Source organism: Lynx rufus, unplaced genomic scaffold (genome assembly GCF_022079265.1).
Source record: "Lynx rufus isolate CCGP_SWC_20201006 ecotype Redwood Valley unplaced genomic scaffold, mLynRuf1.p SCAF_3, whole genome shotgun sequence".
In the NCBI taxonomy this organism is placed as follows: Eukaryota; Metazoa; Chordata; class Mammalia; order Carnivora; family Felidae; genus Lynx; species Lynx rufus.
This window is the reverse complement of record NW_025814845.1, coordinates 97130971-97149402: the sequence shown is the minus strand read 5'-3', so window position 1 is coordinate 97149402 and position 18432 is coordinate 97130971. Positions and strand designations below refer to the sequence as shown.

General features: G+C 37.8%; 1 protein-coding gene, 1 long non-coding RNA gene and 1 other non-coding gene across 3 annotated transcripts in view; 1 reads left to right on the top strand and 2 right to left on the bottom strand.

Annotated features, from left to right (window-relative positions):
- Positions 1-3928, top strand: part of PRSS12 (serine protease 12) — a 77642-nt gene extending 73714 nt beyond the window's left edge. The window contains exons 12-13 of the mRNA XM_047091202.1: positions 170-450; positions 1742-3928. Coding sequence (XP_046947158.1) covers positions 170-450; positions 1742-2049 — 589 coding nt within the window. The 3' untranslated portion in view covers positions 2050-3928. The remainder of the gene's footprint in view (positions 1-169; positions 451-1741) is intronic.
- A 114-nt stretch (positions 3929-4042) lies between these two features.
- Positions 4043-5177, bottom strand: LOC124520619 (uncharacterized). The gene is made up of 3 exons (XR_006964348.1): positions 4795-5177; positions 4501-4545; positions 4043-4292 (listed from the first exon to the last, which is right to left on the bottom strand). It is a non-coding gene; the product is annotated as an uncharacterized LOC124520619 (long non-coding RNA).
- On the bottom strand, positions 4614-4744 carry LOC124521469 (small nucleolar RNA SNORA24). The gene has a single exon (XR_006964549.1). It is a non-coding gene; the product is annotated as a small nucleolar RNA SNORA24 (small nucleolar RNA).
- Positions 5178-18432: the final 13255 nt, after the last annotated feature.

The following is an 18432-nucleotide window of genomic DNA, read 5'->3' as shown; positions in this document are numbered from 1 at the left end:
TGAAGTGGGTTTGGAGTACAGGACTGAGAGCACTGGGATCAGAGAAATGCAAAAAGTAAACTTACAGAAAGGGATAAGGAATAGGAGGAAAGGCCTACAGTATGTTAGTTAACCTTCCTTGCTGACAGTTTAACAATCTCTAGCCTCTTACTAGCTCTCTGCCTCCCAGGTACGGTAACAGTACAAGGAGCTATGCTGTTCGGGTTGGGGATTATCATACTCTGGTGCCAGAAGAGTTTGAAGAAGAAATTGGAGTTCAGCAGATTGTGATTCATCGGGAATATCGACCTGACAGCAGTGACTACGACATCGCCCTGGTTAGATTAGAAGGACCAGAAGAACAGTGTGTCAGATTTAGCAGCCATGTTTTGCCGGCCTGTTTGCCACTCCGGAGAGAGAGGCCACAGAAAACCGCCTCCAATTGTTACATAACAGGATGGGGAGACACGGGTAATGTAGATAATACAAATGACATCTGGGCACCTTTCTTGTGTCTGGGATTATCAGTACTTTTGGGTGTACAATGGGTAGTAAAATCTTAAATGGGTTCAGGCTTAGTAGTTTGGAAATTCTGCCAAGCCTGTGATGCATGCATGCAATTTGGATTTGTATCCCAAGGGTACTATTGGTTATCATTCAGTTTAGTACAAATTGACAGAACTCAATCACCTTAAGGGGCTGGTAGAGAAACCTTCCTTACTTTCAGTTGCCCAGACTAGTAAGGAGACAGAAGAAATGATTTTAAGATCCTACTTCAACACTTGGGCCTGGCCGGCTGGATGACAACTTCCCGTATCATTTTGCTATAGAATTTTATCAGTGTGTATCAGCTAGTGCTTGTTCAGAATGGTACTTGAAACAACAGATGTGGGGCTCACCTGGATTGGGTACTTGATTCCCAAATGGCTACTGAATAAGGAGACAGGACAGGTTGGCCCCTCTCCACTAAATATGATCAATACTGCTAATTATACTCTTGAGCATCAAGTAAGTATGTCTACAGGTGATAATTTCAGTGTTTTATTTACGGAGTATTTGTGTTCATCACACACTGCATTAAATCTGGGCTTTATATTTGTATTATTTCATAGCTGAAAAAAGGTAGAATAGCTGTTGCAGATATAGAATACTGAAGAAGCACATACTGACCACTCCTTAGATAAATCACAAAGAAAACATTTGCTGAAACAATAAAATCAGATCAGAGTAAATGCCTTTTCCGTACACTATGTGGAACCATGAAGCAAATCAAGTGTCTGAGAATAAGTGTATCCATTCTCAATTACTGCAGGAGGGAAGGTTCATTCACCTTCCTTTAGATACAAGTTAACAGAAATGACAAGGTCAGTTTTACAGAATGTTCTATTATGAATTATTTCAATTGAGTAAATAGGATGCAAGAAAAAAAAGGTGGAATTTAGATCCAAGAAAGGACTATTGTAGAGGACATCATCAATTATACATATTAGCTACTGAACAGTTAATGTCTTGCCAGTGAGTACACCAACATCAAATGGTTAGTATACAGGAACGTTTTGCTTCTCAATCTTTTATCAGATGCCATATTTGGAGTTCTTGCCACTCAGGTCCTTCTATACCATTTATAGTTACCACTCACTTAAACTACACTATGCCACAATAGGGTTTTATTTTCAATTAAATGTTCATTGGACTGTTAAATGTAGTGCTTTTGTGTAAGATCTTTGGCTGGCATCTAACTCAGATTATTTGGTCTGACTAGGACGAGCCTATTCAAGAACTCTACAACAAGCAGCCATCCCCTTACTTCCCAAGAGGTTTTGTGAAGAACGTTACAAGGGTCGGTTTACAGGAAGGATGCTTTGCGCTGGAAATCTACATGAACACAAACGTGTTGACAGCTGCCAGGGAGACAGCGGAGGACCACTCATGTGTGTTCGGTCAGGAGAGAGTTGGGTTGTGTACGGGGTGACCTCCTGGGGGTATGGCTGTGGAGTCAAGGATTCACCTGGTGTCTATACCAAAGTCTCAGCCTTTGTACCTTGGATAAAAAGTGTCACCAAATTGTAATTCTTCACATGGAAGCTTCAAGAGAAAATACTGGAAAATGTTCAACATCCACATTAGCACTCAGCCAGAGATGCCAGCCAACGGAGATGAGAGCCATGTTCCTTCTTTTGTGTTGTGATTAAATCATGTGCACCATTGCTGCTTGAGAATTTGTGATGTGAATATTCTGTTAGATACCTCAGTGTAGTACTAATTACCCTTAACTAGCATTGTGGCCCACCCAAAAACTACTCTGGAGTCTTTATTAGCATTCTCCAGAGATTACTGTGTATCAATAGTGCAGTAAGGCTGTTTTTACATTCATTTGGATTTAGAGCTTATAACTCAATCAATACTGTTTATACTAGAGTCAAGGAGTGGCATTGTTTAATTAAGCTCAGATTTTCTTCAAAAGGCTAAGACATCGTCACACATTGAATCTCTGTAGCCTTTAACAACTGAGGAAATCAAGGGCCAAAAAAGTGAAGGAATTCCATTATAAACCTAGACTAGGATCAGTGATCATACATTCCTGAATGAAGCCTTTGTACTATGCATTATGGTAACACATTCTACTACCCAGAAAAATTTGGAAGAATTCCTGATGAATGCCTTCAAGTTGTTGGATGTACAACCTAATTTATCCACCTTATTTGTTAACATCCTCTAGCAATTACTTTCAGCTACTTCAAATTTACAACTTGGTAAAATTTTTCCTTGGCATTATGTGGTTTGCTGGACCATGATTTAAGAGTGCCATCTATTGCAACTTTCTTGTAATGACTAAAATCTGTAGACCTCCACTATCCTGATAGTCCCAGCTAATAAAAATACTGTTAAAAATGCTTTCTCTGCTTAGTGAGAAAAAGCTCTAAAATAATTTAACTGCTTCAACTGCTTTAATTAACGCACCAGCTATATGCTAGGCACTGCTGTAAGTGGCTATGGCCTTCAATGACCGTTTTAAAAAGGCTGGTAATGTTTTATAGTATCCCTAGCTTTCAAACAGGCCCAGAGGCCAAGGTGAGACCGTAGGATTCAAACTTCTGGAGCCCCAGTGCTGACCAGGTCATTTTCAGCCTCCACTGCTGAGTAAAGGCAAGTTTTCCCTCTGGCTATTTCTCAACACAATTAAGGGACAATTAAGGGTGCTTTACTGTGCACCCTTCCAGGACATTCTTGATTAGCAATGCAAAATCTTAGGCCAAACAAAAAAGGTTTGCCTCTCAGGCTACTTAATCACAATGATTGCTAATATCAAGGGCCCTTCAGTGTTTTAAAGTTTTTGTAGATCCATCCAAGAAATAGATGCATAAAAACAGGTGAAAAAAATCAGTATGAACTTTAGGATTAGATCATGTTAAGTAATCCTTTTCAATGGCTGTATTAACATGGAGGGGACTTCACCCCTTTCCCTACTGCATCTACTTGTACCCTTTTTGTAAATCCTCAGCTTTGTAAAAAACTGGTGCTAACGTAAAGGTGCTTTATAGTTTACGATTTTGCAGAACTGCAATGCTATGTCCGGCAGAATAACGTTAAACTTTTTGTAAAAGCTCAAGGTTTTGATAAAGGTAGAACTTTTCAAGCATTTACAACTAGTGATGATAGTGGTACAGACAGTGCACACTTGCACAAGGGCTGAGAAAACGTGCAATACAGGAGAGAAAATTTATCTTTACGGAAACTTCGCACAGGCCACCTTTATAACTAAAGTATAGTGCTGGTGCAAGCAACATTTATACTGAAATTTTAATAGACTGGATCGGGAAACTACTTGGCTCATAAAATATGCCTTGATAATAGCTAATTTTTTTTTCTTGTTAAATGTTAAGTGTGACCTTTAAAAGACACAAGTGTTCAGTGCACATCTGTGTGAATAAAGTGCTTAGCTGCTCACCTTGTGTAGTAGCCTTAATCTTTTTTACGATATAAAAATGACTGTTGTCCCTTAGGGGTAAGGTGGCTTCACGTGTAGTTCCCACCCAAATACTGTAGTGACTTAGAACACGACTTTTTCCAGATGAAATCAGGCATTTTATTTAATTATAGCAAGCAAGCACTCACTTATTCTCTACTAAATGTCATACTTACGCCAAAGTAATATTCTGGCCTATACGGAGACCACCAACTTGATAGTTTACAGATTATTCACCACTCAATATGCAACATGTTGCGATTAAAAAAAAAATCACGTTTGGCAGTGCACCACAAGGTTCTAAATAAACAGGACTTCACCCATACATTTTGAATTTCTTGATTATCTGCAAGAGAAGAAAACCAGTTTTGTAAACTCTGTGTCCTAAATCACAGTGCTGAAATATTAGCAACTTCAGTTACTTTCTATTTAGTTGGCTATTTATTACTCTTTCAAATTACAAAGTAGCAGCAAATGGGGCCAATTCTGGCCTTCCATTACTTAGCACTAAGGATTCTGGATTAACGACGAAATATGAATAAAAAGGAACATACCTTGTCATGTTTCCTGTCATCCATTGGAACGATTAGTTCTGCTTCCTAAAAACATTTAAGCAATAGTTAGATATGTGCCCAATAACCCGGCACCGTTCAGGTTTTCAAGTGATTAATGTTACTTGTGCAAGTCAGAATCTGATACCAATTAAATGGTGACAGCTTTGCCAATAAACAAGAATATGCTCTTCCATGGCTAGGAAGGGAGACTGCCACAGCTGACAGGTCCCAAAGATACATGGAGATTCACAATCCCAGAACTCCCAAGCAAGCACAACTACAGAGATTACTCACTTTCTGGATCTAAATGTGGCGGGTATCAGGATTCGGTGTCACTATTTATTTAACAGTGGCGGAGTAGCTTCAAGATGGCCACTTGACACCGACAGCGGAATTCGCGACCTTTGCCGGTCATCAGGTGCACCGATCCTTTGTCGGAGGGCCCGTGACCCGTGCGCGCTCGACTTCTGACTCAGCGCCAGGGTTGCACGTGGCCGCCGCGTGATCAAAAGAATACCTCAGGTTTTCGAACCTAGAGGTTTCCAAAGCTGTCGCAGACCGATCACTACAAGATCCCTGAACCTCCTGCATCTTAACTAGGCCAAAAACTTCTGCCTCAATTATTACCATAGTGCACAAAATACAACGTACCTCAACCTCGTAGGCTAAGCCCGGCGCTTCCCGGATGTAAAAGGCCGAGCACTTCAGCGCACGCTTTCTTATAGAGCGGCTGACGCTATTCCGGGGAAGTGCCGCGAGGGGCGGGGCCCACACGAGTTTTCCCTCCGCTCTGACCTTTCCAGCCCCTCCTCCGTTCCACCCCTTCCTGGTGGCCCCTCCCTCCTTACACGGTTTGCTCCACCCTCTGGGCTGGGCGCCTCCCCGGGCCCTCGATTCTGACGCACGCGCCTACAGGGAGAGTCAGAAAGTTGTCGCGAGATGAGGAAATCCTGACGCTGGCTTTGTCTTCCTGACCCGGGAGGTGAAAAGTTTTTGTTTCCCGTTTCCATAAAGGATAGTTACTTAGAAGTTGCCATTGTTACCGAAACGCCAGGTTATATAGTACTCTGCTTTTAAACCTTTAGGTAAATATACATGGAACTAACTGATTTTTTTGGTCCATTAATTATCTGGGACTTACGTTTTCCGCTGGAGTTGCTGTTCCTCAAGCGTAGTTGTCAGTGATTTGCGGTTTTTAAATTTTGTTTTGTTTTGGGTTTTTTTTGGCGGGGTCGGGGCCGGAGGGGGGGGTTAATCTCTTAACAGTATTTACACTCATTACTGAAAACCTAGCCAAAAGACTAAACACAAGACTAAAAAAAAGTAAAGGACGTTAGCCGGAAGAGTATGGGAGACCCACTTAACGAGTACGTCTGAACATTTCCCGTGTTGCAGACTCACCCACAGTTTGCTGTACGTGTTTGGCCGCAGCTGGATTTCGTTGACTCTTGAAAGCAGATGTCTGCCTCTTACCTCCCTGCTGTACCTTTTGTTGAGGGTGCAATTATAGAAATAATAGAACTAACCCTTGTAAAGTGGGATTAAAAATATTTAGGAATACATTTAGTTCTAGTCAAGTGCTTATTAAATGCCATTAAATTTATTTTCTGTTTCCCCTCTGATATGAAACAAAAGGGAGGTTTTACTTAGTAGTGGACCATTGGGAAGGTATGTTGTGGCAATTGCTGCCAGGAAAAACGGTATCAAAATGTATTCCCCAGACTAAGTTGGGGAATAAGGTGCCACAGTAGGGATCTACGGAAGCTTCATGAAATCCTTACATACTATTCTGGGAGAAATAGTTTAATTAGTAAGAGCAAACATTGCTATTATGATTAGGGTTGGAGTGACCAATTTATAGGAAATGAATTTTAATTAGAACTAAAGTTTCTGAGGCTCACCTTTCACCCTACATTTTTCTCACTTCATTTTACTTTACTCCATATCACTAATGAATGAAAAGTACTATTCTGTAACAAGGCTTAAATACCAAATCACAGTGGAGAGTTTTGCTAAATTAGATTTCATTTAGAACCTGTAGCCATCTGTGTTAACTTTTCAAACGCTGTCCTAAGAAAATGCCACCGATTGGGTGGTTTAAGCAACAGAAATTTATTTTCTCACAATTCTGGAGACAAACTCTGAGATCAGGGCACTCACTGGTTTATTTTTAGACCTTCTGTGGCCTGTAGATGGCCCTCCTTTCCCAGTAACTTCACATCCTTTAACCTCTGTACCTGTCTGTATCCCAATCTCTTTGAAAAGGACACCAGTCATACTGGATTAGGGCCTGTGCTAATGACCAAATTTAACCTTACTTGCCACTTTAAAGATCCTATCTCCAAATACTGTAATATTCTGAGATATTGGCTGTTAGGATTTCAACATATGAATTTTGGGTGACACAATCCAGCCCATATGACCATACATTTATGGTAAGCTATAAAGACACACTGAAGATTTTTAAATATATATTTCCATTGGGCTAAGGTGTAAAAACACCTGAGACAGAGTGAAGAGTCTCTGCTCCCATATTTTAGGTTCTTTTCTCCATCTTAAATTTTTTCCTATCTATTTCCCATCTTTTTCTTCCTTTCTTTAAAATTGAGGTATAATTAACATTAGCTTCAGGTATACAACATAATGATTTGGTATTTGTGTATGTTGCTAAATGATCACCACATTAAGTCTAATTAACCCCTATCCCCCATACATAGTGAATTAAGTTTTTTCTTGTGCTGAAGATTTTTAAGATTTACTGTCTTAGGGGAGCCTGGCTGGCTCATTTGGTGAAATATGGGACTCTTGATCTCAGGGTTTTAAGTTCAAGCCCCATGTTGGTATAGAGATTACTTCAAAATATTAAAAGAAAAAAATATGTAGCAACTTTAAAATATGTAAAACTATTATTGACTGTACTCACCATGCTGTACATTACATTCTCTTGACTTATTTATTTTATAACTAGTATTTTGTGTCTTTTGCCCCATTTTAGCTACCCCTTCAACCCACTGCCTCTGGCAAGCACCAATCTGTTTTCTGTATCAATTAACTTGGTGTTTTTTGTTTTTGTTTTTATATTCCATATATAAGTGAGATCATATAGTATTTGTCTTTTTCTGACTCATTTCACTTAACGTAATGTCTTCAGGGTCCATCCATTATGTCGCAAATGGCAAGATGTCATTTGTTTTCATGGATGAGTAGTATTCCATTGTGTATGTACATCGACATCTTTATCCATTCATCCATTGATGAATACTTAAGTTGTTTCCATATCTTGGCTGAAAATAATGCTGTAATGAACATGGGGGTACTTAAATCTTTTTGAATTAGTGTTTTTGTTTTCTTCAGATAAATACCCAGAAGTAGAACTGCCAGATCATATGGTAATTCAATTTTTAGTTTTTTGACCAACCTCCATACTGTTTTCTACAGTGGATAGACCAATTTACATTCTCATTAACAGTGCACAAGGGTTTTCTCTCATTAACAGTGCAAAAGGGTTTTCTTTTCTCCACATCCTTGCCAACACTTGTTATTTCTTATTTATTTGATACTAGACATTCTGACTGGCATGAGATGATACCTCATTGTGATTTTGATTAGCATTTCTCTGATGATTAGTGATGTTGAGGATCTTTTCATGTGTCTGTTGGCCATCTGTATGTCTTCATTGGAAAAATGTCTATTCACATACTCTGCCCATTTTTTAAATTGGGTTGTTTAGTGTTTTGCTGTTGAGTTGTATGAGTTCTTTATGTATTTTGGATATTGACCCATTATTAGAACATGATTTACAAATATTTTTCTCCTGTTCAGTTCATTTTGTTGAAAATTTCCTTTGCTGTGAAGAAGCTTTTTAGTTTGATGTAGTTTGAGTTCATTTTTTGTGTATGGTGTAAGATAGTAGTCCAGTGTTATTCTTTTGCATGTGGCTGTCCAGTTTTCCCAGCACCATTTCTTGAAGAGTCTGTCCTCTCCCCACTGTATATTCTTGGCTCCTTTGTTGTAAATTAATTGACCATATATGCATGGGTTTATTTCTGGGCTCACTATTCTGTACCATTGATCAATGTGTCTGTTTTTATGCCAGTATCAAACTGTTTTAAGTATCATACAATATCATAACTTTGTGGGGCACCTGGGTGGCTCAGTCGGTTAGGCATCCGATTTTTTATTTCAGCTCAAGTCATGATCTCAAGTTCATGAGATTGAGCCCCACATTGGGGCTTGGGATTCTCTTTCTCTCTCTCTCTGCCCTTCCCCTGCTTGCTATCTCTCTTTCTCTCTCTCTGAAATAAACTCTAAAAACATAATTACTGTCGCTTCATAATATAGTTATCAACCAGGAAGCACGATAACTCCAGCTTTGTTTTTCTTTCTCTCGTTTTTTTTTAAAGTTTATTTATTTATTTTGAGAGTGAGTATGGGAGGGGTAGGGGAAGAGGGAGAGAGAGAGAGAATCCTAAGCAGGCTCCTCACTGTCAGCCCAGAGCCTGATCCACAAACTGAGATAATGACCTGAGTTGGACACGTAAGTGACGGAGCCATCTTGGTGCCCCTACGTTCTTCTGTCTCAATATTGCTTTGGCTGTTTGGGGTCTTTTGTTGTTTCGTACAAATTTTAGTATTGTTTGCTTTATTTCTGTGAAAAATGCCATTGGAATTTGACAGGGGTTGTTTTGAATCTGTAGATTGCTTTGCATAGTATGGACATTTAAACAATATTCTTCTAGGTGATGAGCACAGAATATTTGTCCACTGTTTATATAATGAAAAAATATTAATCTTCAATTTCTTTCATCATTGTTTTATACTTTTCAGTATACAAGTTTTTCACCTTCCTCATTAAAATTTGTTTCTAAGTATTTTTTTTATTCCAATTGTAAATGGAATTGTTTTCTTAATTTCTCTTTCTGATAGTTCATTATTAATGAATAGAAGTGCATTAGAGTTCATATAGTGGTTTTGTATCCTGCTACTTTACTGAAATTCATTCATTCTAACAGTTTTTGGTGGAGTCACTTGGTTTTCTATATGTAATATCGTGTCATATGCAAATAGCCACAGTTTTACTTTTTCCTTTCCAGTTTGGATGCCTTTTACTTCTTTTTCTTACCTAATTGCTTTGGCTAACACTTCCAGTACTGTGTTGAATAAACGTGGTAAGAGCATCCTTTCTTGTTCCTGATCTTAGAGGAAGAGCTTTTACCTTTTTACCATTGAATATGATATTAGCTGTGGGTCTGTCATGTATGACCTTTACTATGTTGAAGTATGTTCCTTCTATACCTACTTCCCACTTTGTTCAGTTTGTAATGATAAATGAATGTTGAATTTGCATAAATCTTCGTGTGTCAGAATACTACTCAGCTTTGAATGCTTTGCTTGAACGTCACTTGTTATGTGAAATTTTTCATTACTCTAACTAAATTTGATTTCCCTTTTTTTTTTTTTTTTTCAACGTTTATTTATTTTTGGGACAGAGAGAGACAGAGCATGAACGGGGGAGGGGCAGAGAGAGAGGGAGACACAGAATCGGAAACAGGCTCCAGGCTCTGAGCCATCCGCCCAGAGCCCGACGCGGGGCTCGAACTCACGGACCGCGAGATCGTGACCTGGCTGAAGTCGGACGCCTAACCGACTGCGCCACCCAGGCGCCCCTGATTTCCCTTTTTGACATAACTATAGTACTTGGATTTTTCATGTGGTATCTTTATTATATTATAAGCTTCTTGTGAAGGGACTGCGTCACCTCTCATTTGAATTGCCTATCAGAGTGACTCATATTAAACACTCAGTTGGATTATTGAATGCTTTGAGGCAGTTAATATATATTTTATAGGAATTGAGAAAGTTTTGTATTTATCTTAAAAAGTGATTTTTCTCCAGGAGGTAGAGTTTGATCCCCCCACTCTCCCCCAACACCAAGATGAGTATTGGCTGTACTTAGTGACTTGCTTTCAAAGGGTGGGTAAGGAAAGAAGGGGAGAGTATAACTGTACAGTGGAGAAATATAGCAAACACTGCCTGGACGAAGTGATCAATAGTAACGTGAGCAAGAAGTCATATTGATAATGTGTACCTTGATAAGATGTAATGAAAACATTTCACCTCCTTTGTGTTATTCTTATCCAAAGCCCTAACCCTAGTCAAACCATGAGAAGAAATATCAACAAAATCAAGTTGATGGACAATCTACAAATTATATATCAGTATTTAATATTGTCATGATCTTGAAAAACAAGAAAAGTCTGTGAAACTGTCACACCGGAGGAGATGATACATGATGACTAAATGTGATACCCTGTCTGGGAACCTCAAGCAGAAAAAGGACATTAATGTCAAATTAGTGAAATCTGAATAAAGTGTGAAATTTAGTTAATAGTAATGTGCCAATGTTGGTTTCTTAGTTGTGACAGATGTATATAGTATTGTAAGATGTTAACAATCGGAGAAATTGGATGGGGGATATGTGGGAACTCCCTGTACTATTTTTTCAACTTTTCTGTAAACCTAAAACTATTTTAAAATAAAGCTTAATAAAAAAGCAGTCATAAGTTTATAGTCTATTATTTTTGTTTTAAGACAAGTTGTGCTTTAGTGATGGTTTCTGTATATTCTTAGTGTGAAATTTGTGGCTGAGATGGTGATATTTCTAAATTTGTGGGAATTTGAGATCAAACCGAATGAATTTAGCGGCTGTTCAAGCCAAATCTTTGAGACTTAGAATACTAGGTAGAGATTATGTGGTAATAGATAGAATTAAAATATTATTGTAAATATAAGTTGGTTTAAGGATTTTAAAGGTAGAATGCAAAGTGAAGTGTTAGGACTGATAAAATGATGGCTGGACAATACTTAATTCTGCATTTGATATACTAACTGGAACAGTTCATTATAGAATATTCATTCTTCAACTATGCTACTTCTCCCTACTCTATTTCCTTTTTCCTTTTGTGGTTTTAATGTAGAAACTACAGTGATCATCAGAGAAGCAAAATTAACACAACAGCACAGCTCTCGTGAATGTTGAAATAAGTGGGAGAAAATATCAGGAAATGGCCTGTGGGCTTATTTACATTTTAAGATACTTAGGGTACCTAAACTTGCAGTTGGTATGTACTAGCAGCGTGATAGTGCTGGTAAGAAAATTATAATACAACTATACTGTCTAGAAGAGAGCAGATGAGAGTTCTCCCTTATCTCTGCTGGAATATTCTTTTTGGTTCTGAACACTATGCTCAGTTGTTAAACATTTACAAGACTCTGTCCAATGTTTATTGAGTATATATGACCCTTGCCTCAAAACTCCAATGGAATTGCATAACTTACAATCGATGTCACACTTTTTCCAGACTATTCAAAGCTCAAAGCCTAGGAGTCAGCTTTGATTTCTCCCTATCCTCCATTTTCCATTTTTAGTGTATTTCTGTATTAGTCAATGTACTTTTTATCTATTGTTATGTTTCAAATTAGCCTAAGCATAGTGGATTAAAACAATAAGCATTTATTATCTCACATAATTTCTGTGAATCAGGAGTCCAAGTACAGCCTAACTGTCTCAGTGTATCTCACTCATGAGGTTGTAATCAGGATATAGACTGAGACTGCAGGATCCTCTTCCAAGGTTGCTCAGTTACAAGCTTAGCAAGTTAAGGCTAATTGTTGGTAGGAGGCCTCAATTCCCCAGCATGTGGATCTCCACTGGGCTGCTGGAGTGTCCTCATGAGATGGCAGCTGGCTTCTCCCAAAGTAAGTGATCAGGAGAGGAAGTACCAATGATGTTATGACCTAGTCTGAGAAGTTACTCGCTATCACTTGTTAGAAGCAAGTTATTAATTCCAGCTCACACAAAAAGGGAGAGAAATTAAACCTATCTCTTGAGGGAATATAAAAATTTGTTGACTCAAGTTCAAGCTGCTGCAGTAAGAATGGGTGAGGTTGTGTTGGTGTTACAAACAGTCCAAAATCTTTGTTGCTTAAAACAACAAGTGTTTGTTTCTTGTCATATTCTTTTCCATTTTAGTGACTTAGACTAATGAGGCCTTAACCATTTGTGATGTTTCTAGGCAACAGGAAGGGAGATGAGAAGGTAGAGAATCACATACTTGTTTTTAAAGGCTTCCATTCTGAAGTGACAGTCCTCACATTGCTTCATATCCCATGGACAAAAGCAAGTTGCATGGCTATACCAAACTTCAAAAGGGTGGGGATATGGAACCCTACTATGTGCTTCTAAGGATAAGAATCAGAAATATTAGTAAACAGCATTAGTGATTTCTGCAGTTGCCGTGTTGTAACCTTTTTGACAATTATTTTTAGATCAACTTTTCCTTTCCTTTTCTCTATTGTCATACTACTAATCTAGGACAACATGTCTGAATTGGCTCCCTACTTTTCTAATTTCCCATTTCCACTCAACAGGATATTTTTGAAATATTAAATTTCCTGAAATACTATTTTCTCCTTGTTTGTCACTTGCTACAGAAACTGTAATGGCTTCTCCACTGATTATCATCAGGTCAAGTTTCTAATCTCTGGACATATTACAATGTATGGTACACTTACCATGCTCATTCCTAGTTTCATTCATTCTATTTCATAGCATAGACTATATTTCCCATTTTTTCTACCCATTCATTAAGACATCTCAGTTCTTAATTATTTTTTACATGAATCTTTATCCAAAATATTAGTGAATATTGGTCTCTTCCCTTTCTTGCCTTTGTTTTTAAAAATTGTTCGTCAATAAATATTTAATGTGCCTACTATATGGTTTTCTACTATACACTGGGCCCTGTTCTTAGTGCTGGGGCAAGAGCAGTAAACAAAGCAGACAAAATTTCTTATGCATGGAGTTTATACTTTTGTGGTACAAGACATGTAAATAAGAGTATTAGAGTTATATCAGAGGAGCAGAACTACTAGGATATAGATATAGATATATCTAGTGTAAGGTAAATCACAGCTGTCAAGTGGAGGAAGCAAGGTAAACTGGCAACTGCAAGAATGAACTGAAATCCATGAGAATGGATTGGAATCTGCATTGATTTCTCCCTGGTTCCAAGGGTTCAACTTTGATGATGGAGTTGATCTGCAGGAGGAGTTGGTCTTTTGTTACAGACCCGAGTTGCTGACATTGAAATAGAGGATCCTGCAAGGGTTAAAGAAGATACAGACCTGGCTTCTGCCCCAACCTACAAAATGAGCTAGCAGATAAGTGACAACTTACATAATTAGCAATATTGCCTTATGCCCTATACTTACCTTCCAAGTGTGAAATTATATGATGGCTGTTTCACCTCCATCTACTATGCAAAATGTCTCTGTGGCCCATGCTTACCTGGAACTTTTCAGGCAAAGAAATGGAAATGTAGTACTGGCTTAGCTAAGTTGACAAAATAGAACCACAATAAGTAACTTATATGAAAATTTAAAGTCAATGAGTGCTATGGAGAAAAATGAAGGGGATGAGAAATGTTTGCGGTGAGGATAGAAATAATTAAAAAAAAAGTGTTCAGGGTAGATCTCCTTGAGAAGGTGACACTAGGTCAAAGACTTGAAGGTGAGGGAATGAAACATGCTAATATCTGGAAGAAGAATATTCTAAGTATCAGATGCTCCCTAAGTGGCACCATACCTGGTGTGGTAGACAGCCTTTTATAAGATTCCCAATGATCCCCACCTCATGTTACTCCCTGCTTTATGCAATTTCCTTCCTTTGCATGGCAAAGTGATATGTCACTTCTGAGATTAGGTTATAAAAGACTGACTTGTTTCTTGCTCCCATTCCTTCTCTTGTCTTTTTGGATTGCTTGCTCTGATGAAGTGAGCTGGTATATTGGAGAAGCCTATGTGGCAAGGAACAGAGAGTGGTCTCTGGCCAACATCCAGTAAGGAACTGAGGCTATAAGACCAATAGCCCCTGAGGAACTGAATCCTGTCAACAACCACATAAGTGAGATTGGAAGTGGATCTTTAACCAATTGAGCCTTAAGATGACCACAGTCCTAGATGCTGATTGTAGTCTGTGAGACACTGAAGTAGAGAATCCAGCTAAACTAGACAATATTGTTTTAAATCAGTACATTTAGGAATAGTTTGTTATTTAGCAACTGATAACTCATATACATGGCATGTTCAAGGAACAAAATGAGACCAGTTTGGGGTAGGATAAGCAAGTAGCAAGTAAAGTTAAAGAGATAATAGGATTTCTAGATCTTTATGAGTCATTAAATGATTTTTAGTTTTTGTCTTTTTGTTTGTTTTGAGTGAACGTGGTAGCTGTTGGACAGTACTGAGTAGAGGAGTGACATTATCTGACAGGATTTATACCTTTTTTTTTCTCAAAGCTCTATTGAGAAGACATACAGGGGATAGGGTTTGAGCAGGGAAACCAGTTAGGCTAGTGTAATAATGCAGATGAGAGAATGGTGATGAGAGAGAGGGATCCCAGTAGAGGAAATAAATGATTAAATTCTGGATATATTTTTATGATAGAGCTGACAGAATCTGATAATTGAATATAGGTTGTAAGAGAAATGGATACAGAATATGAAAAAAAATAGCTCAAAGGGTTTTTGATTATTTGTTGTGATGGGGATGACTGCAGGAGTAGGTTTTGGGGAAGGAGTACTTAGGAGCACAATTTTGTACATGTAAAGTTTGAGATATGTTTTAGACATCTAAGTAGAATTTTGGAGTAGAGAGTTAAATATATGAGTATGGAGTTCTGGGGAGAGATCTGGTCTGGGAGCTCTCAAAGTGTAGAAGCCACTTAAGGCCACGAGATTGAATGCTAATAACAAAGAACAAAGGATAGATAGGAAAAGGGATCAAAGACTGAGCTCTTGTGCATTCTCAACATCTATCTACCAGGAAACGTAGCAGGAACCAGTAAAGGAGACTGAGAAGTGAGGAACAGAGGAAAGCCATTGGAGAGTGGTATCCTGAATGTCAAGAAGAAAGTTTTTCAAATAAAAGGTTGTTCATGGTACAAGTAAGATGGAAGTTGAGAAATGACAGTTGGATATAGCAATATGGAGGTCATTTGAGACCTTGTTGAGGACAGCTTCACAGAGAATGGAAGAATTGAAGACCATAAATGTGTGGAGTTATGCTAGAAAGGAGAAGAAAAAGGGGGCAGTATCTGGAGAGGAATGTGGGACAAAGAGTGAATTATTTTTCTTCAGGAGATATCACAATCCCAGATTTCAAGGTGTCCTACAAAGCTATAGTAATCAAAATAGTATGGTACTGGCATTAAAATAGACACATAGATCAATAGAAAAACAGTCCAGAAATAATCCCACACTTATATGGTCAATTAATCTTAGACAAAGGAAGCAAGATATGCAATGGGAGAAAGACACTCTCTTCAACAGACAGTGCTGGGAATACTGGGCCACTTTCTTACACTATACACAAAAATAAATTCAAAATGGATTAAAGACCTAAATGTGAGACCTGAAACCATAAAACTCTTAGAAGAAAACAGGGACAGTAATTTCTTTGATATTGGCCATAGAAACATTTTTCTAAATATGTCTCCTCAGGCAAGATAAAAGCATAATTAAACTGTTGGGACTACAACAAAGTAAAAACCTTCTACACAGTGAAGGAAACTATCAACAAAACAAAAAGACAACATACTGAATAGGAAAGGATCTTTGAAAATGATATGTCTGATAAGAGGTTAATATCCAAAATATGTCAGGAACTTATACAACTCAACACCAAAAAATAATCTCATTAAAAATGGGCAGAGGACATGAATAGACATTTGTCCAAAGAAGACATACAGATGGCCAACAGACACATGAAAAGATGCTAAACATCACTCATCATCAGAGAAATGCAAATTAAAACCACAATGGTATATCACCACACACCTGTCAGAATGGCCAAAATAAAAATGCAAGAAATAACAAGTGTTGGCAAGGATGTGGAGAAAAAGGAACACTCATGCACTGTTGGTGGGAAGGCTAATCGGTGCAGCCACTGCAGAAAACAGTATGGAAGTTCCTCAAAAAATTGAACATAGAATTACCAGATGATCCTGTAATTCTAATACTGGGCATTAACCCAAAGAAAATAAAAACACTAATTCAAAGAGATAATATGCACCCCTATATTTATTGCAGCGTTATTTACAATAGATACGTGTATATATATATACACATACACACACATATACATGCACACATACGTACATATATACATACATATAATGGAGTATTACCCAGTCATAAAAAAGAATGAAACCTTGCCATTTTCAACAATATGGATGGATCTGGAGTGTGTAATGCTAAGTGAAGTAAGTCAAATACCATATGATTTTGCTCATATGCTGAATTTAAGAAAATAAGCAAACAAACAAAAAAGAGACAAACAGTAAAACAGACTCAAATACGGAGAGCAAACTGGTGTTTGCCAGAGGGGAGGTTGGGGTTGGGTGGGTGAAATAAATAAAGGGGATAAGTGTACACTTATCTTGATAAGCACTGAGAAATGTGTAGAATTGTTTAATCATTATATTTTACACCTGAAACTAATATAACATTGTATGTTAATTATATTTGAATTTTTAAAAAATGGAAAAAAAAGAAAATGGATTATTTTTTAAGCATGGGAGAGTATAAAGCATGTTTATATTCCAATGGGGAAAGATTCAGTAGAAATGGAAAATTGATGATGCAAGAGAGATTTGATGAATTTCTTGTGTAATTGCTTGTGGTATCTTGTGCACAAAGTATGAGTGAGCCTAAGATGGTAATCTATGGGAACAGAAGTGTATGGATATAGATGCTAGTAGGTGAGTGATGTGTTGTGAACTTTTGAATATTCTTTTTTATTAATTTCTTCTCTTTTCTCCCCACAGTAATAGCAAACTCATCAACTGAGAAGTTGGGGGAGGGAGTGTTGTATATTTTAGGAGAGAGGAGAATATAGTTAGGTGACAATGTGAATAGACTAGGAAATGTAGTAGGATTCCTGGGACACATAGGGACCCACTAAGGTTCTTATAATTAATTTAAGTTCACTTAAATTAGAATATCAGCATGATTATGTATTTTCTCCACACCAAGCTCAGCTACATAGGTATAGGTGTAAAGCTGACAAAGAACTGGAACTAACTGACTTTGCCAGGAAAGTAAACAAAGTGAGTGGTGGGAAAAGGAATGTATGCAGGGAGTCGTTGTATTGATTTGCCATGGAATTTAAACTAGTTAAGGAGGGATGATAACACATTAGAATAGTGAGGGACACTGAAAATATGAGTAGGATTAATGAATTTTGAGCAGATAGTGGGTCAAAGTAATTTTGGAACTTGGGTACTAGAGTAATGACTCCATGAAACATCTATAATGTATAAATTTATTGGGAAGTTTAGCAAGCAACATACTGAGCCCTTTATTGTTTAGCATGACAAATAGTGGAGTTGCCCAGTTCTGTGATCTTAAGCTGGCTTTCATCACTTCAAGAGTGATTGCTTGACTTGGTTGTAGAAATGCACATGTCAGTGAGATGTTGCACTCATACTTCATTAAATATTTAACATCTCAAAAGCTCTACTTTTTCTTTCTTCCATTCTCGGATGGCTTGTGATCCTTGATCTTTGGTTTAATCTGTTTATTAATGAGGCTTTTTTTGGAGGGCTTTCATGCCTTTGTGCAAAAGAAGATTATATAATACTTAATATAGCAATATAGTGCATTAAAGTGGAAGGTCTTATTACTGTTATAGAGTATTTATAAACTATATTTGTAAAATATCTAATTCTTTTATACTACACATACAGCAATTTGACATTTTAAAATTTATTTTGAGACGGGGGGTGGGGAGGAGTAAGGGGCAAAGAGGGAGAGAGAGAATCCCAAGCAGGTTCCACACTCAGTGTGGAGCCCAACACAGGGCTCGATGACC